Below are 24,678 nucleotides of genomic sequence, written 5' to 3' on the forward strand. Positions count from 1 at the left end.
GCCCTTTCGTGGGCACTTGTGCTTCTCGTGAGATTCAAATTATGATATTAAAATATTAAAATATCTTAAACCTGTAGATTCTTCTTTTCTTTCTTTTTTTGTTTATAGCAATTAAAAGGTTATCTCAACTTGTTAAGATTCATATTGATTTTTTTTTGTAATCACTATATCCATTCCAAAAGAAGAAGCACGCTATTAGGCCTATGACACTATAAAACATAATTTGATTTGACTATACTGAAAGGAAAACATTATAAAATTGATGTAGATTTCAAAATAGCAATTATTGTTTTGGTTTGAAAAACTTAAAGCAGGTTTGTGGGAGTAGGAGTGAACGACGTATCGGTAAATTTTGATTTGATTTTTTATCCGTTTTGATTTTAATCGAAAATCTAAATATTTCTAACTCCATAAAACAAAACAAATAATAATATGTAATGTTTTTGTGAAATGCTTCTGGTAATCATAAATTGGTTTACCATTTTGATCTTGACCAAACATGTCAAAACCAAACAAAACTTTTTTACTAAATATAGCTAGCATTAATATTATTTAACAAAAATATGATTAGTTCAAGTAAACATAATAAAATATGTATAATAAGTATCTTTGACACTAAAAATAATATATTATTTTAAACACATAATGAATAAAAGAAATTGTACGGTAATCAACTAATCATATTATATTTTCTATAAATATTATTACATCAGCTGAGAAAATTAATTTGAAGGGTTTATTTTAAAAAATTTCTGACTTTACAATTTGAAAAAGAGTAAAATTTCTGTCAATACTTTTTGACTTTCTACAATTTTCTGGCATACGTGTGCTTGATGCCATATAAAAACATTATAGAGGGAGGAGCTAGCTTTTAAACACACGAGTTTAATTTGGTTGGAAGGTATTGTTAAAGAAAAAATAAAGAGCATATATTATTAGAAATTGTAATGTTAGTTTTTGTATAAAGATGAAAAATATTCGATCTTCGGGGAAAAAATAGCTTAAATCAAATATCGTTAGAATAAGTGTGTGGAGAAGGGCGAGGTGTAGATTTTAATTTTTAAACGCACGTGTTTAATTTGTTTGGGATAAGATCGATTAGTAGGTTTTGGGTGTGACTAGACTACACATGGGTGTGTGATTGTGTGCTAATGCTTAATGTATAATTATTCTAAAAATCTATCTTTTTTTTTTGAACACCTTTTTTTTTTAACACCCTTCTAAAAATCTATCTACCCTACAAAAACAAGTTGAAAGAAGTTTTTTTTTAGATAAAATGTTTAAATTTATCACCAAAATTTATTTTTGACAAAGCTACAAAAGATGATTCTTAACTTTTAGACTATAAAAATCTCTCTTCGTTCGCCATGGATGTACTAATATATACGTTGTTGCTCTTTCTTTCTAACAGACATCCAAGGTGCATTTGTTTTAATTTTTTGAAATCTCTGATTATTTTTGTTCACTCAAGACGTTTAATTTGGTTTACATTCTTTTGAGATTGACGATGTAGTCTATTATGCGTATGTTGGTGGTGTGATTCAAGGCGCAGGGATTTTAACTCCTTCAACACGAAGTTTTAACTTTGCATCCTTACATTACCTCAACTGGGAACAAAGGCCTTGTTCTGTTCTTAGATATACTGGGAACTTCAATGTGGGAGGTTATGGTCAAAGACTTTTTTGGCAAGGCCTAGAAAAAGCTGTCTGTTTTTTTTTTCACTGGAATAGTTCTCAGTGCAGGTATGTAAATTAAAATAGATTCACCACTCATTTCCACTTAGGTGAGTGAGGCCATCAAACCTAACTGGCTCCTACTTGAATCATCCAACATTTATGCAACCAATCCTAGATATGAAAAACTACAGTTAAATTGCACCTTTATCTCATTTGTTTCAACTGCTTGATGATGGCTTGTTAAATGTCGAATCTGATGTTTGAGTTGAATGGCACTTGGGCTTCTTCTTCGACTTCTTAGGGTTATCCATGTGGGAGACCTACAAAACATTTGTGATTCAGTTCATAAATTACTAGTTGGAGAGATATGGGCATTTAAGATTCGCTAACTTACAATGTGAGATTTCCATTGGACTGTCTCTAAAGTAGTGTCATTTGGAGGATGATCGCGAACATGTCGGAAAATGTGAATCAGCACCGCAGCATCCAGAGCAGCATACTCTAGCTGCACAATTCACTTTAATTATCAGATTCAATTTGTTTTAGGACAGCCTCTGATTAGATAATGGTTATTATGCTTCAATAATGAACCTGATTCTGTGTCAAAGGCCTTTGTTCCCAATCGCTATTGCGTCTTGTTTTGTTCAAACCCACTCCCAATATTTTCTGATACACACAACAAAAAAGATCAAAATGTAAATGTAACATTAAATGATTTTATGAACTATGATTTAGAAAAGCTCACCTTGGTTAGTCCTGATAAACCACCACATGGTTCTTTGAAAACGTTTTGAATGTCTAGCAACATGTCATAGCTCTTGAAACACTTGAGATCCCCATACGAAAGCGCTAACTGTCTGATGTCACACTGAAAATTGTAACCTGAGATGATGCTCAGCTCAGTCAGATAGAATCTTTAATAAGGCAAAGCGAAGGTTTAAAAAAAAAAAAAGAGGATACACATCTCAATAATATACCAAGCTTTAGTGTACTGTACGACTGCAAAATCTGACTAAGGCAGGTGTCTAGAATCTCAGAGGCGTCATAGTAAAGCTTTATCAAGTCCAGTATGAATATTTTGCTATCAGATCCAATTTGCATGATTGAAACCTGAAGACAAGACATGCCAAAAGAACAATAAGTATATCTACAACATGAATGGGAATAACTCATTGTGTCAGAGGTCCCACTTCAAGTAACCGTTGGGATGAAACTAACATTATTTACCTTGTTTGGTTTACTGCCTTTCATATAATTGGGTTTCCATTCACAGTCAAGACCCACGACTTTACATCCTTCAAGAAAAGAAGTTGCTTCTCTTAACCCATTCACATCATCAACCCATACTACTTCTTCCACAGCGAGATCGTTGAGATGCAGAAAGCATTTGTTAACAAAATCAACCTCAGCCTCTGAAGCAACAACATAAAGAATATACCAACACCACTGTAAGCGTCTTGTCATTTTAAGAGAAGTTCAATAAAACAAAACAACACATACCTTGTGCTTTTGGCAGACCTTCAAGTGAATATCGTTCACAAAGCTCATCAACTTTCTCATAGTACCCAGCTTCCATTGCCAAGTAAACCTTACAAAACATAAAAAGAACATTCAACACTTTTTGGTAAATGATTACAGAACAAATGGTACCACAACAAGTTCTTACCAGATACTCGAGTAGCTGTCTGTCACCTTTTGCCTTTGTTTCAGCAACATCCCAGCATGCTTTCTCAGCTAGATCCTTCAGTGTACTGCGCATTTGATTGGATAACAATGTCATCTTGCACTGTCAATTATATATCGAAAAAAAAACAAGAAAGCAAAAGAGACCTTTCTTTACACTTGTAACACAAATCAGGGAACTCATGCTGGAGATAGTGCTTCTTCATGACGTTATAAGCCTGCTTCAGCATATTCCTTGAGCCATACTCTTGCACAAGAAGGCACAAACTAGGCCGCCCCATGAAAGTGGCCCATTTCTCAGCAGCTTGGAAGTCTTTATCCTCAACCATCTGCTGAAGGAAAGTCTCTCCAGGGAAACTGAAGGAAAAATGCTCTAAGAGAGACACAGCCGTCATGAAAGACTTGGACTTGATCAACTCAGAGATGTATTCTTCAAGAAACGCACTAGCACAAGAAGAAGCAGATGATCCCTCCTCCTCCTTAGACAAAGCTTCATCGATGCTCGTTAACCCAACATCAAACACTTTGAGAGTATTCACCATAACTTTCTCATCATAAGCTACAGAACCTCCAACAATAGCAAGGAAGAGCCGAGCAGCTAAGCTTCTCGCGGAGGCAGCGTCTTCTTGACTACTAGCGGGAGCAGAAGCCGACTTGAAGTAGCGTCGAAGAGCTGATATGATCAAGTGACTAAAGCCGTCCCCGTAAACTCCAAAGACAGGAAGCAGATTCAGACAGTAGACAATGAAAGTAGAAGGACCTGGTTGGGGGTTGTTAGCGAGAACTTGATGGACTCGGTGCTGCAACGCTTGGAACTTCTTTGTTGCCTTGCAGCTTCCTGAAGTTACTCTATTTATAAACTAAAATACTCGATTTCAAAGAAAAAAGGCAGTAAAGGTTGGGACTTTACCATGGATATAGCATTGTTTGAGAAGGTATAAGAAGACAAGCGGAGAGACATGGGTTAAATCTGAGAATGCATGTAAACAGAGAGTTCCATGTCCATCAGCTTCTTCAGGATCCAAACCCATCCAAAGATGTAATTTTTAAAACCTACAAAAGAAAGATCAATCAAGCAGAGTTCCATTTATGGTTCCAATGAGCTGTGAAAAATCTAAGCAGTAACTAAAAAGCTCGAATGGTAGAATCAGAATATGAAGATCGTCCGCATAAAATTCCAATTAGTTTCTCACCGGGGAAAATTGTTGATAACCGGAGAGAATAAACCGGTAAGGGAAGGGCGGAGAAATGTTTGTAGAGAGAGAGAGAAGAAAAGGAAGAGTCGGAGTTTTATAAAGAGACGGGACTTTTAACGGCCAATCTCCGTCCGTTGACTCCGTTCAGTTCATGTGAGGGTGTTTTGGTCTTTTCCAGTTTTTTAGCCATGCTTTAAGGAGTAAAAACTAGATTTGAGGATCACTTTTTTTCGAATTCAAAGATTTTATTTAACCGAATCACAGATTTAAATAAAATTGATACTTTGTTCAAAAATAAAATAAAATAAATTTGATACTTAAACATTTGAGGTTTGAAGAATATGAGTGTTATTGAATTTTAGCATCTCATATTAATTTTTATTATCAAGAAAAGCTCGGAAGAGCTATATGCAGTTTCCGACATGGAACATGGCTTGTCAGAACTCAGCAAAAAGTTCAGAACTTGCAAGTAAGCTGTGTCTTAAGCCTTAGTGGATTACATTCTTTGTGCTCTAAACGCTAATAAAAGGCTTAACCGGAGTTGTTTTAATTGTAATTACAGAGGCTTTCATTCACAATATTCAACAAGAGATTGGTTAATGGGAGTGTTTGTTTGTTTGTTTATACATCCATAGTTAATTGCGACCGCAGCTAATTTCATGGCGCCACTGCTTGGTTATCTCGTGGAGCAGGTGAGAATAATCATTTATGCCAAAGTGTGTCATCAATTAATCTCTTCTTTTGTTTCCAATGAATCAATATTAGCACCATTTTTGCTTTGAATCAGATGTGTAAGATCATAGACGGGTTCCCTTGAGGATCAAGTAATCTTGACTGTGCCTTTGCTTCTGCAAGCTTATACTACGACTATTCGGGTTCAGAAAAATGCTAATGACATATTGTTTGTCACTGAGTGGAAATAGGTGTGCACAGAGATGGTGATGCTAATGAGCTGCTCGAACCAGAGCATGTTCCCATCGTACGAAAATGACTATGAGGCATTTGAAGAACAATGCATGAGTAGATACGGAGCCAAGCCTCGGCCACATTGGATCACCACAGAGTTTGGCGGGAAAGTTAAACTTCTATTGTGTCTTCTCTCATTGGATCACAATTGGATCAGTTCAAGTTTCAATAATGAGCTTATTGGTTATGTGTTTGTAGAGAATATAGTCAGTGTTGAAGAGATTTGGAAGCAACATCATATTCTCCAATGGAATGCAAGATTCGTGGAGCCGTGGAGGGTAAGTAGTATACTTCATGATGTTAAACTCGTATTGGATTTGGATCTTAACATATTGTTTTTTATGTCATATATTTCTAGGGTACGGAAGAACATTTCTAGCAGCATTATCGCACATGTAAGAAAGGTAACATTCCTTTGTCAAATGGTGGAGTGTTGGATGAAATAGATTAAAGAGAAAAATGAAAAACAACATTATTTGCATGAACACATGTGCTCACCATGCAGATCTAAGGGCAGTTACAAAAGGCGATCCGGAGTGGCTGAAAGAGCAGAGGAGGCAAGAGGTGGCCATTGTAGAGAAATGGATCAGTGAGTATTACAAAGATTTGAAAGAAGAAGAGTAAGATTAAGAAGATCAATAGAAGGCCAAAGGTTTATTACACCAGTTACTACTCATCGTCGCTACACTATGCGTTTTGCGATTAGTTTAAAAACCATATTTATGTGCGCACATCATGCATACACTGTCCGTTTCTTTTGTCTGTAGAATGATCCGCGTATCTTCACTACATGCATAGATTTGTATATAAATCATGAATCCCATATGGTTTGTTGCATTGCCCTTAAGTGTAGGTTTGGCAATAGTAGTGTACTAGTGTGCAATCTACCAAATTTATTCTCTTGTGTAAATTAATGTCACACAAGTCAGCGTGGTTTAGTGTCTGAACATGGTTTTGGTTATAACAGATGGTAGTATCGCTTGGAGGAGGAAATTCACCTGCCTTTTTTCCTGCCAGAGTTACTGCTTTACATACCTGGGAAACTGAAACCATCGTCATTGAGGTAATTTCTCTGTCTATAAAATAAAAAAATGCATGTTTGTTTTTGTCTTTTTCAAATTTATGTCTTTTGAGGATGGAAGGAAAAAATTCAAACCCATTTGATCAGTTCTAATTGATGTCATAGCAATTTGAAATTCCAAAAGGTCATAGGCAAGCACTACTCTAATAGTGTTCTGTCAGATTTTAATTTGGGTATATTGTTCCGTAAGGAATCTTTCGGTTGGTAGTGGCATGTCTAAAGCGTTATGTTATGGGGATGGAAAGTAAGACTTAGGATCTATTTGTTGGTAGGGCACGCTTTACTCTTAAGACAAAGACTATATGGGGATGAGAAAAAAATGACCCACGCCTGAGAAAAACGTCATTAGATGGATAAACAATTAATGGGTGAAATAAGATTCTTTGGATTGGAAAAATGACTAACAGCTTTAAAGACAAAGACTCTGAACCACACGGCTTAAAGATCTATGTCTTTGCAATAACCACAAGACTTTGATTGGTAGTGCATGTCTATAGAAGGGTGTTATGGGGATGGAAAATAAGACTTGTAATCTATTGGTTGGTAGTGTATGCTTACTAGTCTCAAGACAAAGACTATATGGGGATGAGAAAATGACCCACGGCTTAGAAAAAGTCCTTAGAATGAAACAACACTAATGGCTTAAACAACACTCGTTGGATGGAGAAAAACAACCAACAACTTAAAGATGTCTTAAGACAAAGACTATGAGTTGGATGGCTTGGTTTACGATTTGTTGGATGGAAAGAAAAACGACCAACAGCTGAAACAAGCTTAAGCCAAAGTCTTTACACAAAGACGATATGGGGTTGCTTATAAAAAAATCCTTGGTGGAATAAAATAGTTCAACGGCTTAAAGAAGTCTTAAAAAAAAGTGTCTTGGCAAAGACAAAAGGGGTCGGTTTTTTAGATATACTGGATGGAAAATATGACCAGCGGCTCAGACCAAATACATCCGTAGATGGAAAAAAAGACTAACGGCTTGATGAAGTCTTGAAACAAAGACTATGAACCACAAGGCGTAAAAAACTATGTCTGCTTGATAAATACAAGTCTTAGAAAGTATACAAAGACTATGAGTTGGATGGGTAATAATGACTAACTCTTGAGACAAAATCAGTCTTAACATAAAGACTAAATCGAAAACAGTTTCTGCTTGGTAAAAAGTCTAGACAAGGACTATGGCCTTGTTTACTATATGTTGGATGGAAAAGAAAAAAAAAACGACCAAAGACTTGAGACAAAGTTGGTGGATGGAAAGGATGAACAATTGTCCATACGACACAGCTGATACAAAATAACTAATGACTTTGGAAAGTCTTTTGACAAACGCTGTCAACGGCTTAACGAATTCTAAACAAGGACTGTTAATCGAATATACAATATGGTTTTTAGACAGTTCCTTAAACCTTGTGATTCATAGTCTTTGAAAACTTAGTTGTACCATGCATAAAATATATATGCATCAGTTGTACCACTTATTTATGTGTACATACTATGTTTAACATATTATGAAATCATAATTTAAAAAAAAAATATGTTTGGTGTATGATATTCCAGAATAATGTGGCTAAACAAGTAAACAAACCTTGTATAAAGTAAATCATGTAAATTTATGGGGGTTTTATAATAATTTTTAAAAAATTGTAAAACTTCAAATAAATTAGGAGAAGCTTTCTAATCACATACCAATTTGGATATTTAATTATTTTTCTCATATGTAATACCAAATTGGCTATGTTAATTTCTCAAACGTCAAATTTGTACCAGTTGTACCAGTAATACCAGTTTAATATATAATAAAAATTATACAAATTATACTTGTTATACTAGTTTATTTTCTTAGCTTTTAAGTGTTGTATCAATATTTTCACATAGTAACTTTTGTAAAATATGTTTGATGTTTGCTTTTCATAATAATATGGTTAATCTAGTTAACAAACTTTACAATATGAAGTATATAATGTATGTTTAAGAGTTCAATGTAATAATTTAACAAAAATTTGAAAAACATTAAATAAAATAAAAGAAACTTTGTCACTATAGATCAGTTAGGATATTTATTTGTTTATTCCATATGGAAAACATGAGTTACTAGTCGTGCTAGCTGTAATAGTTGGATATTGTAAATAAATATAACATTTATATATTAGCTATACCACATTTTATTATGTTTAGTTGTACGAGATATACTAGTTATACTTAGTCGAAGGAAAGATGAGAGAATAGAAATTGTGTGGCTGTAATTGAACAAGAGAATAGATGATCATGTGGTTAAGATTAAAGAAGAAGTGGGTCACATGTGAAGGAGAGAAGGAGATAAGAAGAATGGTGTTGTTGTGATTAAAAGAAGGAAGAGTTGATTTTGGGTTTAGATCGTCCCTTCATTAATGAAAGATGGTAATTTTATCTCCTTTGGACCACTGAGATTAAAGTTGGTTGTGTGAGATTTTCGTAAGATCACTTGGACCATTTTAGATTAACTTCCTTAAAAATAAAGATATTTTGAACGCAAATAAAGGAACACAACCATCATATCGCTGACATTTTTATTATTTATAAGAGATATATCCCTTATATATTAAAAGAGAAACATTGTAATAAATGCATTCATATTATAATAGACACGTGGCAGCTTCACAATGATTTGATAATAAATATGCTAACGCGTTCACACTATAATCATAAATGTGTTTACACTATGTACTTTGTGATTTTTTTAATATAAAACTCACATACATAATTCCAATAAAACTCTGGATTTTTCGGTTCGAATAAAAATAGATAACGAATCAAAAGCCAAACTATATATATATTATTTTTATTGTTTACAGATAAAATTGAGCAAAATATTCATAAATTTTGATTCGATTTGTTATCCGTTTTGATTTGAACCAAAAAATCTTGATATTTGAAACTTTACGAAACAAATCAAATACTAAAATACAATATCCAAAAAAGAAGCAAATCACTAATACCAATATTTTTAGGAACATATATCTAATTCGATATGTTATATGCATATATATACATATATGAAAAGAATTATATATATTATACTTTATATCAGTTTTACAATATAAATTTATTATATTAGGTACTAGAATTAAAAGGTTATATAATGTTTTATTTTTGTAATAAAATGTTATTATTAAATTATTTTTAAAATTTTATTTTATTTACGAATCAAATCGGATATTCTTTAAAATTCTAAAACATTTTGGATATCGGAGTCACCGAATATCTAGGTGGCTAAAGATCGAATTGACAAGAATGCTTCCAAATATCCAGATACTTGATATGTGTCCATCTCTATTTACGAATATAATTTTATTTTCTTTTGATGAAAAAATGACTAATGTCAAGGTCTTTTTTATTTTAAATAAATTTTAATTTTATCTTTCATGTATTATTCTGAACAAAAATATCATTTAATATTAATTAACAATATCTTTATATATTTTTCAACTATTTTTATATACTTTTTACATAAACATACATGTGCACCTTGATGTGAGCATCTTATAACTAAGTATTCACCACAGCTGAAGTATCTAATTTTTTTGAAAGTTGAAATATTTTTTCTTAATGTTTCTTTCACTACCGACCAAATTGTAGTGAAATGATTTGTCTTAATAATTTTCTTTTCTTTTTCTTAAACTATTATCTGTTTAAAAACTATAATATGAAACTATTGGTTCGACATGACAACTATCTAAACTTCATAATATGAAAATAAACATATAATATTAATTTTAGGTTTTTATCCGAAAAAACCAAAAAATCAAATGTTTTAACCGAATAAACTAAAATGAATATTAATTTAAAATAATAGTTATATTTTAGAAGATTAAAAACAAAAAAACGTAAAACCTAGCCAATATCCAGATTAAACAAATTTATTGCCTTTTTTATTAAAAATAACGAAACTAATAATCACATCCCGCGCAAGGCGCGGGTTATTACCTAGTTTTTTATTATAAGAGATTTAGTTCGAAGAGGAGTTAACATTTGAATATAAGATGGCACATATACAAAATATATGCTGCTTGGCTACCGAATACTCAGGCCTGGCCTCAAAAACTACTTCCGTACACAAACACTAGTAGACTGATCGGGCATAGCCACCAAAAATTCACGATCCATCCTCACTATTTCGAAACAAAAAATGTAACTAAAGTCAGCAAATTTGTGACAAAAATAGCCTTGAAATAGTCACAAAGAGAACCAGGACAAATTTTAATCATGTTGTACCAAAAAAGATTTTGTGGCCATTTGTCACGAATATAAAAGTGACACAAAACATTACAAACTAGCTACGATTTGCGACGAAAAGTATGTGGCCTAAGATATATATATATATATATATATATATATATATATATATATTAGATAGTTCTTATTCACAGTTACATTTCATGACAAAATTTGTGACCATTCCACCTATAAGTGTAGGTCTAGTTAATTATTCTATAAACTAGTATGAGAAAAAATTCTGGTGTAGAATTCAATGAATAACCCTAGCAATCCATCAATCAGAAATTTGACATTAAGCCCAAGAAATCTCTAAATTTGTGAAGTGATCTACTCGACATAAAAACAATAACACAAATCATAGTCCGAATAAAATTCATAGATGAATCGAACATGAGTTCGAAGAAAACTGAATGAATTCTTTATAATCTCTCTAAAACTTAAAAAAGGATTCGCTTTCAACATTGGATTAGGATTAGTAAAAATAAGTTAAAATATGTTCAAGGGCGCATGTGCAAATACAAGAAACTTTGGCCAACTTGCAGTTATCGAAACTTCATTAAATCACGAGTCGGGTGTTAACATGTTGGGTGTCGTTTGGTACCCATGTGGTGTCGCTCGACACCACACCAGAATCTCAGCAGCTTCCTCTCGCGCGTTAGACGGACCACTCTTCAGTAATATGCGTATATATGGATCTAACCAATGGATCAACCTCAAACCGACGGAATTTAAAAGCTAACTCAATTTTATATCTTGTGTAAAATTATGAGCTTCATCCATTGGTGGGAAGACCTCCATCCGGTGCTAAACCTCTGACATATCTGCACAGTTATGCACTCAAATTACTCCATAATCTTCAAAATTCTCCAAAGTATACATGAACCTGCAAAGACCCTAAAATGACTACAAAACTATAATATATACTCTGAACCAGACTTATGACATGGTTAAAATTCATAAAACCCAAAGTATATCAATGGTTACTTTGTTTGGGAGGAACAAGGAAGAAAACATGATAACGAAAGATTTTCGAAAGAGATAAACTCAAATCTCGACAAATAAAGAAAGATGGGAGAAAAGAGAAGATATAGATTAACAGGAAAATAACAACACATTCGATCTTGGAGGTGTATATAAGCAAGGCTGGGACAGAGAAGAAAGGGGGAAGAAACTTAGTCTCTGCAATTAGAAACTTTAGGTTTTATATTTGTCTTTTTCTAAATGAGTTGTGACTCACATGGTTTTCTTGGCATAGGTGGTTACTCTAGTGAACTTAGATAGGTTTTACTGCCCGTGTTATTATATTTATGTTGTAGTTTCGCTTCCAGACGAACTTCATTTTTTATTCGGTCTCTAGAACGCTTATACGCAAACTCAGAATAAAGATCTCTTATTTTAAGCTTGTTTTTCGTATTATCTTATTTCGTTTCTGCATATTTTTGATTACTTGTTATTGGCTCTGCAGACTGAGCCCCCGTAAAAGCTTTGTTTTCTTCACTATTATTTGATTGTGCATATTTAAACTCCCAGAGAACTCTTTGCCTCAACTGGATTAACTTGCTTAATTGTTTGGTATAATGCTAAGTTGTTGATATAGTGAACTATGTGCTATTCTGAGTAGATTGCCATTGCCTGTGATAGGTGCTTAGTTTAATCACCTAACTTCTAACTCATTTCCTTTTTTTCTTCTTTAGAGCGTACATACACGTAAGGGAACAATTTATAGGCTCGGTGGTGTTCATTACAAAGACTGCACTCCTGCTCAATCTGTTCCTCGCTCCCTGAAGCACAATCTGGAAATTTTTGATGCACCTTACCGGCTTGGATAACAGCACTAATGGAGTTTGGATGAGAAGAAAGATCAAATCTCAAAGGAATATGAGCAACCAAAAAGATGTGTTGTCTGTTCTCTTGGTGGCTTGCGCAAAGAAGACAATCCAAGGGCATGCTTGGGATTGTGTCTTTGAAGAACACTTATTGATGCCATTGAACAACAGGAAGCTGAACCTGAAGATGACTCCAAGTCACTGAAGCTGTGAAAGTAGTTTTGGGAGCAGCATTTCTGATTTTCCTTATATGTCATATCCACCGTGTTAATTATTCATGTTACCTGTGGCAGAGAGTTCTTGAGAAGAGTGGTTACACGCCGGTATTACATGCCAAAACATTCCATAACATATGTAATACCAAAAAGACATACACGCACAATACTAAACAAGTCGACAAAAGATTAAAAAGAAGAAAAAAAGAAGATATTTGTTTCATTTAAAACTTCAACCGCTAGACAAGACACCAATCATCAAATACCAAAACACTCCATAATATATTTTTAAGTTACACAAATTTCAAATCCTTTTGTTTAATATATAATAAAAACAAGCAACATTTAATTTTTAAAATCAAAACTCTCTCTAAGTGTTGTTGACATCTGGTGGTAAGATTGTTGTTGTTAATGTTGGATCACCTTCGGAGAATCTGTTATCTGCTATCCCTATCTTGACATCCTCTTTCGAACATATGAATATTTCCTTAGCCATATTACAAAATTTTCTACAAAGAAATAAAAATACTCACTAAATTTTGCAACTAATAAGAAAAAATAGAAAATTATGAAAAACTTACGGCCAGGGATCGTCTCCAAGAATCATCATATCTCCATCATTATATATGAAGAACATTTTCCATTTATTGTGCATATGCAACTCGCCTTTGATATCAAAGAGTCTTTCTAGTTCATCGATCAACTGATTGTATCCATCAAATATAGTTAAATCTACAGTTCTTTCTATGACACCTTCCATATGAACCTGGGCAATAACCATATCAAGAGCATATGAACTTTATAGTAATCTCAGTCTATTGATGCAATTTTAATCAAAATCTAATATTAGAATAAAACTGTGGATGAAAGTGCACACACACACACACACGCACACACACACATATATATATATATATATATATTAAATTCACCTTATACACAAAATAACTTTTTACTAAAACCTATGTCTTCTAATGTTTTAGTTTTACATAATAAATAGTTTTAAATTTGAATAATAAGTAAAAAAATAAGAAGATGGTGATCTTTTTCATACCTTAGTACGACTTTTAGCTTGGACATGGTCAACCTTTTCGTCTTCAAAGATTTTAGAAATCTTACATTTTTTGTTTGAGACAATAGGTTCCACTGGATCCTTTGTTATAGCGGGAACCATTAGATCAACTCCAAACAGTCTGCAGCTAGTAGTTTGGTTGTGGTTGACGGTTCTTTCATTGCTTGAACCATTTGCTCATTGTAGATTGTAGGAGCCCACATTTTTGAACCTATACACATCAATAGAATGATAACTAATTCACAGAGAAGTTTTTTAACTTTGAGAAATGTTTACATACCAAACTCATGTACTTCGAGTTGACGTTTATGTTTTAGAGCATCTGACTTGAAAATGTTTGATGAATGTGTTAACAGCTCAATCTCCCATGGAGATACCTTATCAGGTCTTGGAATTGTTGCAGCTTCATCCCATTGCACCTATAAAATAAAGTTATTGGATATTATATATTACTCTTTTTAAATTATATTTTAAAATAATATGTAAGTGGAATTAATACTATTCTTACTTCTAGACTTCGCCATTCTGAATCTTTCCAATGAGTGGAGAAATCTCTCACTCCCACTACTGTTCCATTGTATCTATTGTAGTCAAATAATTTGTGTAAGTAATCATATTTTGAAAAAATAAAGTAAAATAAATGTTTAAGATTTACCTTATTTCATTTAGATCTTTTCCTTCGAACTTCATCGAAAATCTGGAGCCTATACTAAACTTATTATTCACTCTATCTACAAATTTATCGAAGTTGACAATGAATTGGCTCGACCTGATATCATCACATCAAATAAATTATATTATATTTTCAATTATTTAGATAATGTTTAATTAGAGTAAAAACAATATTACCTTGGCTTATAGAACACAACGAACATACATTTGTTTTCAATAGCATTCAGTGCAGTAGCAACCACACTATGGTGCATACTCTCTTTTGAAGTTAAAGATGTTGGTATGTTGCGTTGCTGATGAGCTGCTTTACTGATACCAACTCGTGATTCCCCATTCTCTCCTCTAGGATAACAAATAGTTAAAATATAAATTCAAGGAACGAAATAGATCTAAAATGGCAAAACAGATATATATACCGAAGAAACACAAAAGAGTCTCCAGCAACCAATTTTTTTCCTTTTGCAAACTCATTCCAACCAGATGTGAAAAGATGTCTTTTTGGTGTACCTAGTTGATTTTTTTGTAAACAAAATATAGATCAGTAATAAATACTCACAAATTTTGAAATGAAATATAGAATGGTCACCTCTTGAAGTGTGTTTAAAACTCCATTCATGACCATGGATATCTTTAGCAATTATCTCTTGACTTGGGGTTAGCTGAGACATATCCTAAAACATTAAATACAAAATGTTATATAAGGATTTACAATATGAGTTCATGTAAGCCCAGGGTAATTACCAACAGGGGAAGACATTCAATGGCATGTCTTTTATACAAAACAAAACCACCATTTGTGCTGGTATCAGAAGCACTTAACACCTTGGTGAAATAGTTAATGTTTTGTATGTTGTTTTCGTTTTTAGGAATAGGGATTTCAACATCCTGAGAACATAAAATTAATTAAATTACTTAAAAGAGATTGTAAGAAGATCTAATGTTAAAATAAATAAAATTTTATTTTGTTACTCACAGATGTATCAGGCAACAAAGAAACTTCTGCATAAATTTCATTAGTACTGGGCTCTACCTAGGAACATACATAAAATATATCAAAAACAATATCAGTTACAGTCTAAGTCATTTTACATGATCTGTATTTTATAAATAAGAAACATATATAATCAAAGAGGCATACCTTAAGGTTGATACTAAAAACATTACAACAAATTTTTGAAGGAATATCAAAAATTGGTTTTAGTTGACAAAGTTCGTCGTCCATAGAGGCAACTAGCTGGTAATACCATCAAATTGTTGAGTAAGTCTTACAAATTAAAACATAAGTGAAATGATATAAAAATTTAAAATAAGATAAAAAAAATATTGCCTGTTCTATATGCCCTTGAGGAAAGAAATATACTTTCTCTCCAATTTTTGGAGTATCAAACAGAGGTCCAGCACATAACTTCCATAATTTATCGTTCAAATAGTTATTGGTTTCACCAATAGCTAGAAACAAAGAAAACATTATTAGGGATATATGTTTTCATCAATCGAAATCCAAACTCGTATCCAAGAATTTCTCACTTATACCTAAAACTTCAGGTTGTGCATGCATGATTTGATCACCAGCCATCAACAATTTTTCCAAACACTTGGTGAGAACTTTGATCTTTATTTAATTATTTTGGTTTGAACTAGTGTTTTTTCTAAACTTGTAAATCTTATATGTATAAAGTATATATGGGTGAAAATATTCAAATACTTCATAAATATATTTACGGAAATGAGTTTTGACTAATAATTTTTACTAGTAGCCAAGAAATATCGGGTCAAAGATGTATCTTTAGAAATATTGAAAGTTCTTTAATATCAATAAATTATGTTTTAAGATATATCACAATACTAAAAGCAGGATATGGTGAATAGGGAGAGTGCCACGTCGGATTTTTAATTCGGACCAATCAGAGACAGGTTTTGTGACACGTCAGATAGGCTTAATTGTTTGGGCTTCGTGATTCTGCTTATGCCCAATTTGATGCAATCCACTTCCTCTCCATGTGGGCTTCATTTAATTTGTTATTGCCCAAATGGAACCTCTTCAAAAAACCAAACCTACGATCAATAAATCAATCATCGTGACCTCTAACACTTCGTCTTCTCCGATTGAAGATCACAGAAACTCAGATTTAATCAACCCACTTCTAAACAATCAATTCTCAACTTTACTCCCCTCGATCAAAACCCTCTTAATGAATTCGTTTTACCTCCCTCTTTTCATCCTTCTTTATATATTGTTTTTTTTTTCCTTTCTACAAACCAAAACCCTACAAACACTCTAAGCTCAAGCCATGGCCATGAAACCAAACGGCAAGTCACCAAAAAAAAACCTACAAACGCTCTAAGCTCAAGCCATCGCCATGAAACCAAACTGCAAGTCACCAAAATAAGGGAGCAATTAATTTTTAAATATCGTATATATATATATATATTTTTTTTTTTTTTGTAATATGAAACCTATTAGAGCTTCTTTATGATTTTGCGTTCCTGCTTTCTCCGGTCGAGGTCTGGTTAAAAGCATGCTCAGGAAGAATCCAGAACTCAGACCAAGCGTATGCACAACTCTGATCATTTAAGCTTTTGATCTGTTGTACAAACCTGAAGAGTAAGTAACATTTTCTCTTCTTCTTCTGTGTAGGCTTCTGATCTTCTCAGACATCCTCTGCTTCAGCCTTACATTCAAAAGGTTCTTCTCAAGCTGAGCTACTGGGGGGGACGATACATTGCAACCAGAATCTGAATCCGCAAGGAGAAGCAGCTATCCTCCTGAGCAAAGAAGGCGTTCTTCTGGCAAATGTATAAGCTTTGGTCCAAGAAGAGAAGGAAGATTCTTTGTCTTCTGTTAAACCACTTCCTCTGGCAAGTTTATAGTTGACCAGGAAAATTCTTTGTCTTCTGTTAAACCAGTGCACACGTATTTGCACCACCGCATGCCAGTGGATTTGTCTGCTAACATCACTGGTAGAGTAACTGTTCGAAGACCAGCTGTTTCGAAAAATTCAGGGGCTTCTTACAGATCAGCCAGCCTAAGAGTGGTGGTCTGGTTAGTCATCTGTCCAGATACTCCTTATCTTACTAATTTCTTTTTCAGAGTGCTTTATACTTTTTTTTCTATCTAACGTATCAGAAACAAGCTACAAACCATTCGTAGAGCATCCTTGCCTGTCTCACACAAACCTGCAAAAGGAACAAGATACTCTCTCTACACCCCAAACATCGGTATACTCCATCACCTAAACTCACCAGACGTATCCGTAAACTCTCCAATAATCGACACTATCAAGTTCGCACTAGCTTCATATGAAGAAATGCCTTTCACTCCCGTTGTGCGCAAGAAGAAGAACAAAGGCTCCTCCAGAGGATCCTACAGCCCACCTCCTCCAGAGGAGCTGCAGCAACCGCTAGACTGCTCAATCACAAAAGACAAGTTCACCCTTGAGCCAGAACGAGAAACCAAGAGTGGCGGTGATTTTTTCTGATCAGAACGCGACTGCTGGAGGAGCGTCGGGCAGAGCTTCCTCAGGTGCATCTGGTGACAGAGGTTTGACCCGCGGACAACGCGCTGAGGCGCTGAGGGATTGCTTGAGTTCATAGCGAGGTTGCTTCTAGATGAGAGGTATGATGAGCTGAATGTGTTGCTGAAGCCGTTTGGTCCGGGAAAGTGTCGCCTAGAGAAACAGCGATATGGTTGTCTAAGAGCTACTAGGTCACCACGAAACCCACTTACGCTACCGTCTAATTCATTTCTGGGAAGCTCCTGAGTTATTTGTACAATCAAAGAATCAGTGTGGTGCGATGCATTTTTGGGAGGCCAAAAACATTGCAAAAATTGGCTTAGAGCTGCTATGATCAAGATGGAGGTCGCTTCACAGGGTTCTCACGACGAAGTTATTGCATCCTAATGATTACGTTGTACCTAGGTTCGATTCTCAAAACACTATATTGGTTTGTGGGCTTCAGAAAAGTTGAGAACTTTTATTTAAATTTGTATGCAGGAGATCGATGTTGAGTTGGAGGCTAAATAGAAGAAATATCTTCCCAGACAAAGACATAATTAAGAGGTATATACAAAGCGTTTTAGTGACTGGCTTTTTGTTAGGAAGTGCAGAAGTTGATATTTTCTTCATATTCTGCAGTCATGAAATGATGAAACTAAAGACTCAGCTTGCTTCACGAGAAAATTTTATGTCAAATCTGCAAAAGCTCCTGCTAGAATCGAAAAGATAAATTTGCTCCTTTGCACATGTAATAATTTCAATTAGCTTGGCAAGTCTGATGTTTGGGTAAGATTGTGTATTCTTTAGTCTTTTTTTTTTCTTTTTGAATTCTTAGATATCATTGATTACTGTTTTGGTTTTTAGGAGAAAGTTGTGGCTTCTGGATCAACTATTCAAGAAGCATGTCTATGGAGTGTATGTTTTTGGCCATAATTACTGCTAAATATTTACAAGTTTAAACCCGAGCTGTTATATTGTTTGAGTAGGCATAACTCCTTACCGACTAGAAAATTACGGTAGCTATATATTTACACTTTTGTGCATATTGCTAATGATTGATGACACAGGCGTGCTGGTGGTGAAAAGGTGTACAACGTGTTTCATAACCAATTTCTGGTGGCTCTGAAGAGATTTCAAGTTGACAAGCAGGTAGCAATATCTATTCGAGGCCTGCTTTAAATTTTTTGAGACTCTAACTTGCATCTCTAATATAAAAAAGAATAAGCAAAGCAACCTACCAAAAAAATAAGCAATAATCGTCTCTCCTTTTTTTTCTGTTTGATTTTAGTATTACGAGGTTTATGTGATCTTGCAGGAACTGGTTCACAAGTCTGCTAATGAGACAGTTGTACGTTCTCTTCTTCTGTTTATAATATATAAAATATCTCAAACAACTTATTTTCTTTGGTCAAATGTTATAGATGGCTTCAACATATACAAGAATTAAAGCAATACCCATTGGCCATATTCGCCTCATAAATGGGGACAACCTAGACACTCAGACACCCATGAGGTATCCACAATACCTGCTGGTGAAAGTCAAAGGATTATGTACTTACATCTCCAACTTGAAGAGTAAGAACCATACTAATCCTAACAGTATACGACAAATTGCATAATAGAAGTGTTGTTCTGCATCTTAATAATCTCTTATTAAACAGAGGTGAGAGATCCCGTATTTATCTGTGGTTCAAAATCGCAGCCACCCTCCGAGGTATAGATGGAAAGATGACGAGACGAGCCAATCAGTGCTCTTGCTCACACTATAAATTCAAAAACACTAGGAGGTGTGTTCGTTTACTTGAAGATACCAACTTTGTTTACTTCTGTGATATTTTCATCTAAAGCATTGAGGACTGTTAACTTGCGCTGGGTCGAAAAGCTTTTGTTGTTATCTCAGATCCGATTGTTGCAATGCATGTCCTCCGAGAAAACGTTTCCTCATCACAAGGTGACATGGTTTTCAATTGGAAAATGACCCATTTCGTTTTTGCTTTGTTAGGTACGATCAAGTAACTTCTTTTGTGTTTCTGTAGTGAATTCTTGCTGAGATCAAAGAGCTGGTTATGAGGAAAGTGTTAGTACCAGTAGACCTTAGATACTTAGAAGTTAAGAAGCAGAGGTAAAGTAGGTTTGTAATGTCCATGTTTTTATATATTGCAGTGCTAAAGGCATAAATGATTTGATCATTTTTTATCTGTGTTGCAGCTGAAACTCATGATTCCCTACATTGTATAATTTTATCTAGAAGCTATGGTCAAAATATTTAGTGCCTGTTCAGAGGAAATAATAATGAAGTCTAAGAAACTCTTAAGAGAGAGAGAGAGAGAGAGCAGTCTCAAGCAGAGGGGACACCATCAAATTGGATGTTAAAATAAAATTCTAAAGTCCCTTCACATCGTAGGGCTAAGGTTTTTGATTTTTGAATGTACTCTTCACCAAGTTTTTATAGTAAGCTGATCCATTCTTAAATTTTTCTATTACATCACATGCACTTTATGAAAACTCTTTTTTGAGGCAGAACATTCCTCTACTTTCTACTTCATGTATTGTGATATGGAAGTTTTCTCCAGCCATATGAATCCTTCCGAAGCGAAGGTCCAAAACCATCTGAAGATTATAAATGATAGCTTTGGTGCTCGGTCCTCACTTTGTAATTTTCCCAAGCAGGATATAGATATTGAGAAATTTCAGCAAAGGGACTACTCTAATCTCAAATTTGAAGTAAATTAATTTATTTCCGCTTTTACATGTAGAAATACATCTCATTAAACCCTTTTAATGCATAGGTCCATCTACTATTTGTCGAATAAGGCTTACAAGAAGAGCATGTAACATTTTTCTTTTTTAGTTTCTCATGTAATAATGTCATTTTATTGGCATGTCTGCTAAAGTTAATTTATGGGTTTAAATGTATATTATTATTTTTTGTGAAATATTTTGGTCATTTTTATATTTATAAATAATATTTATAGTAAAAAATTTAGGGTCATCTAATAAATTTTTTAAAAATTATTTAGTGGTACAATGATATTTTTAATTTTAAATTAAAAGTAAATATGGTTAAAATAAATATGAAAAAATGATATTAAGAATTTTGTATTCTACTCAATATTTCCATATATTATTGAACTTTGTTAATACTCAAAACCTTTTGGATGTTGTTTTACTACTTTTCTGCCTTATGTAACATTAAAAAGAAAGAGGGATCAATGACAAACTATTAGCTTATTTTGGTTTCCAACATAAACACATCTCCACCTTTAACTATCTCAAACTTTAGCAATATATGAAAATACCAGCTCAACAGCACAGACATGCAACGAGAACAAACACAGTCAAAGTTCTAATGTTAGTCATGCAATATATACTTTTTGCTACATAGATTCAGAGGCGTGCGAGCACAAAAATCATACGTAGACAAAAAAAAGATACCTTCTGTTTTTAAAATGTCTTATAAAATCAGTCACCTGAAAAACACTAAATATGCTCCCGTTGATGTCTTATGTTCGATGACATCGTTCCATCTGATCATATAGAATTCTGATTATTATTCACAGTTTGAAAAAATAGATGAAAGTAGATAACAAAAGATAGTTTTACCTTACTTAGAATTGTAAGAGAAAGTGAGATAAAGCTACTTTGTCAGTATGAAATCTTAAGCTTCAAAAATCAGAACTGCAGGTTTGTGTATGAGAAGAAGACGTGAGTTGAAAATGAAGATGGTAAGTCATGAGGTTGTTTTTGTTACCCTAATTTTTTGTAAAATTACATGAATTAGCTTTGCAAAGAAATTTAACTTTAATAGAGTGAACTAATAATGGATTAAAGAATATGGCTCAGATTTAGCCTACTGATATTATTATAAAGTTTTAAACTCAAGCCCATATATATATAACTTCAATATTATTTTATGTTTGTTATGCCTACAAATAAGTACTACCATCAATATGTTTAATACCATATGTTTAATTAATATTACTAATCTTAACAAATATATACATACATACATATGTTTTTATTAAGTGTTATATATACATATTTTCTTAACTAATATATTTATATATATATATATAATATACATATACATATGTTTTTACTAATATAATTATTGTGTTTTTTGAAATAATGTTGATGTCCTAAACCAATATTTCTTTTGAGTTTAGGGAGACAATCATAGTTAAAGTATTATTGATATACAAAAATCACCCAAACAAAAAAATGAAACAAAATTAAGTTGAAAATGACCAATAATATAATATAACTAACTTTTTTTAAAAGAAACAGATCCAAACAAAAATAGTGACATTGTAGTTAAACATTAAAATAAAAATATTTAAAGCTGTAAACCGCGCGTAGCGCGGTTAAAAACTCTAGTAGTAATAATAGTTCAATAGAGTACATGTGCCGTGCAGGGCCGGCTTAAAAAAAGTGACAATGGATGAACCGCCCAGGGCCCACAAGGTAAGGGGCCCATAAAACAAATTTTAGTTAACCATGTAATTATTCATAGTGTGGCAGATTTTTTCAGAACTCATATACATTGTGCTGTGTGTTTAAGAAGAATATACATAGCGACGGAGTCCACAAAGTAAGAGACCCATTATTAAAAATAGTTAACAAAATGTCCACATATTATTTAGGGTTTCTTGTTCTTTAGACAAAGACTATGAACCACAAGGTTTAAAGAACTGTCTCTACTTGATAACCACAAGGTTTAAAAGTATACAAAGATTATAACTTTAGATGGATCGAACTACCGTCTCTTAAGACAAAGACAATGGAAGATTGACCGATTCATAGTCTGAAATCAGTCTTAAAATAAACACTATACCAATGGCTTAAAGAATCATAGCACAAAGATTCTTATCAAGTATTATGAATCTAAAACAGATTCTTACTTAACGGCTTAAATTATACTTGTAGGATGGGAAGAGAAAGAATCAACGGCTTAAACATGTCTTAAAGACAAAGACTCTGAAACGTCAATGAATGAAAAAACACCTAATGGCTTAAATTAGACTTGTTTGATGAAAATAAAAAATGAACAGTGACTTAAAGATGTCTTAAGATAAATACTCTGAAGTGAGAACTATGTATTTGCGATAACCACAAGGCTTAAAATTAAAAGTGTGGAAAGACCAATCAGATAACTAGTGATACGAAAGTCTTATCGCAAAGACTATGAATTGATAATTAGATTCCTTTCTTGCCTACCCACGGCTTAAGTCCTTGATTAAAGTACAAAATAGGATATAGAAGTCGAGACCATCTTAAAAGATTTTTAAGACGGACATTACAATGGATGAGATAATACTTGTTGGATGAAAGACACGACAACCAGTTTGAAAAAAATCTAAGACAAAGACTATGGACCAAAAGGCTTAAAGACCTGTCTCTGTTTAATAACCACTAGGCATAAAATTGTAAACAATGATAGATTTATAGACTAGTTGTCTGACATCAGTCTTAAGACAGAGCTCAAACAAAAACTGCCATGGCTTTGGAATGTCTCTAGACAAAGACAACCTTAGATATGTCCCACAGCTTAGAAAGGTCTTTCGAGAAAGACTATGTATCAATTTAGACTTGTTGGATGGTGAAAATAACAAATGATCTGTATAGAAAAAAAGACCAACTGCTGAAAGATTCTTGACAAAGATTCTTTTTTCCACATGGCTTAGAAGTACTGTATGTTGAGAAAGTCTATGTTATAGACTTGTTGGATGGTAGAAAAAAAACTAAGGACTTGTTGTACTGATGAAAGACCAACTGCTTTAAGAAATCACAAGGCAGAGATTCTTAAACAATATGAATTTACAACAAAGTCTTACTATAGATGGAAAAACAAACCCACTGCTTAGATGGAAAAACAAACCCATGGCTTAAAGATGTGTTAAGACAAAGACTCTGAACCACAATGCGTAAACAAATTGTTTTCTGCTTGGATAACCACAAGGCTACAAAGACTAAGAGTTGATGGACAGAATTACCAAATCTTAAAAGTTAAGAAAAAGACAACGGAAGAATGGCCAGTTCATAGAGATACAACCCACAGTTTATGTCAATTGTCTGAAATCAGTCTTAAGACATAGCTGATACGAAAACAACTCACAGATTTGGAAAGTCCCACAGCTTAGGAAAGTCTTTTGACAAAGACTACCAAGAGCTTAAAAGATCATAATGCAAAGATTCTTAACAATGATCAAGAGATTCTTACTTAACAGCTTAAATAAGGTTTGTTTGATGGGGAGAAAAGCAACCAACAGCTTAATGATGTCTTAAGACAGTCTCCGAAAAGTCCTTAGATAGATAAAAATGACTAATTGCTTAAATTAGACTTGTTGGATGGGAAGAAAACGACCAACAGCTTTAGAGATGTCTTAACACAAAAAAAAATCAGAACTATGAATTGTCTTTGCGACAACCACAAGGCTTAAAAGTATAAGACAGACAATATAGGTTGGTTTGTAGACATGATGGATGGAAACAATGACAATCGGTTTAGAAAAAAAAAGTTAAAGCAACTAATGGCTT

At 33.5% G+C, this 24,678-nt stretch overlaps 3 protein-coding genes and 1 long non-coding RNA gene across 5 annotated transcripts; 2 read left to right on the plus strand and 2 right to left on the minus strand.

Moving 5' to 3' along the window:
* Positions 1-99: 99 nt before the first annotated feature.
* Positions 100-1,883, plus strand: LOC106386626. The gene is made up of 2 exons (XR_001277563.3): positions 100-1,420; positions 1,514-1,883. It is a non-coding gene; the product is annotated as an uncharacterized LOC106386626 (long non-coding RNA).
* BNAA09G15460D lies at positions 1,744-4,699 on the minus strand. The gene is made up of 11 exons (XM_013826448.3): positions 4,553-4,699; positions 4,270-4,412; positions 3,507-4,197; positions 3,343-3,427; positions 3,177-3,264; positions 2,904-3,088; positions 2,654-2,786; positions 2,422-2,558; positions 2,268-2,342; positions 2,071-2,181; positions 1,744-1,996 (listed from the first exon to the last, which is right to left on the minus strand). Exons 2-11 carry the CDS (start codon positions 4,388-4,390, stop codon positions 1,895-1,897), a joined length of 1,728 nt encoding a protein of 575 aa, XP_013681902.2. The 5' UTR covers positions 4,391-4,412; positions 4,553-4,699; the 3' UTR covers positions 1,744-1,894.
* Positions 4,700-11,769: 7,070 nt separating this feature from the next.
* On the minus strand, positions 11,770-16,150 carry LOC106433778 (putative auxin response factor 14). Its single transcript, XM_013874605.2, is given in 14 exon segments — positions 11,770-13,409; positions 13,482-13,666; positions 13,955-14,109; positions 14,112-14,183; positions 14,253-14,391; positions 14,481-14,553; positions 14,628-14,741; positions 14,822-14,986; positions 15,061-15,151; positions 15,231-15,315; positions 15,386-15,529; positions 15,618-15,674; positions 15,783-15,878; positions 16,005-16,150. Coding segments are annotated over 14 exon segments (1,623 nt in total). The 5' UTR covers positions 16,113-16,150; the 3' UTR covers positions 11,770-13,270.
* A 372-nt stretch (positions 16,151-16,522) lies between these two features.
* Positions 16,523-20,717, plus strand: LOC106433750. 2 transcript variants are annotated; one of them, XM_048739938.1, is made up of 13 exons: positions 16,523-17,196; positions 17,283-17,687; positions 17,772-18,564; positions 18,640-18,705; positions 18,781-18,927; positions 19,006-19,056; positions 19,209-19,290; positions 19,457-19,489; positions 19,563-19,716; positions 19,844-19,928; positions 20,024-20,092; positions 20,178-20,263; positions 20,350-20,717. In XM_048739938.1, exons 5-12 carry the CDS (start codon positions 18,920-18,922, stop codon positions 20,209-20,211), a joined length of 516 nt encoding a protein of 171 aa, XP_048595895.1. In that variant the 5' UTR covers positions 16,523-17,196; positions 17,283-17,687; positions 17,772-18,564; positions 18,640-18,705; positions 18,781-18,919; the 3' UTR covers positions 20,212-20,263; positions 20,350-20,717. The 2 variants fall into 2 exon arrangements, 1 of the variants encoding a protein (XP_048595895.1); XR_007316274.1 differs by having other exon boundaries at positions 16,700-17,196; positions 18,781-19,056; positions 19,803-20,092.
* The last annotated feature ends 3,961 nt before the right edge of the window (positions 20,718-24,678 follow it).

The sequence above is a fragment of the Brassica napus genome, chromosome A9 (assembly GCF_020379485.1).
Source record: "Brassica napus cultivar Da-Ae chromosome A9, Da-Ae, whole genome shotgun sequence".
NCBI classification, from domain to species: Eukaryota; Viridiplantae; Streptophyta; class Magnoliopsida; order Brassicales; family Brassicaceae; genus Brassica; species Brassica napus.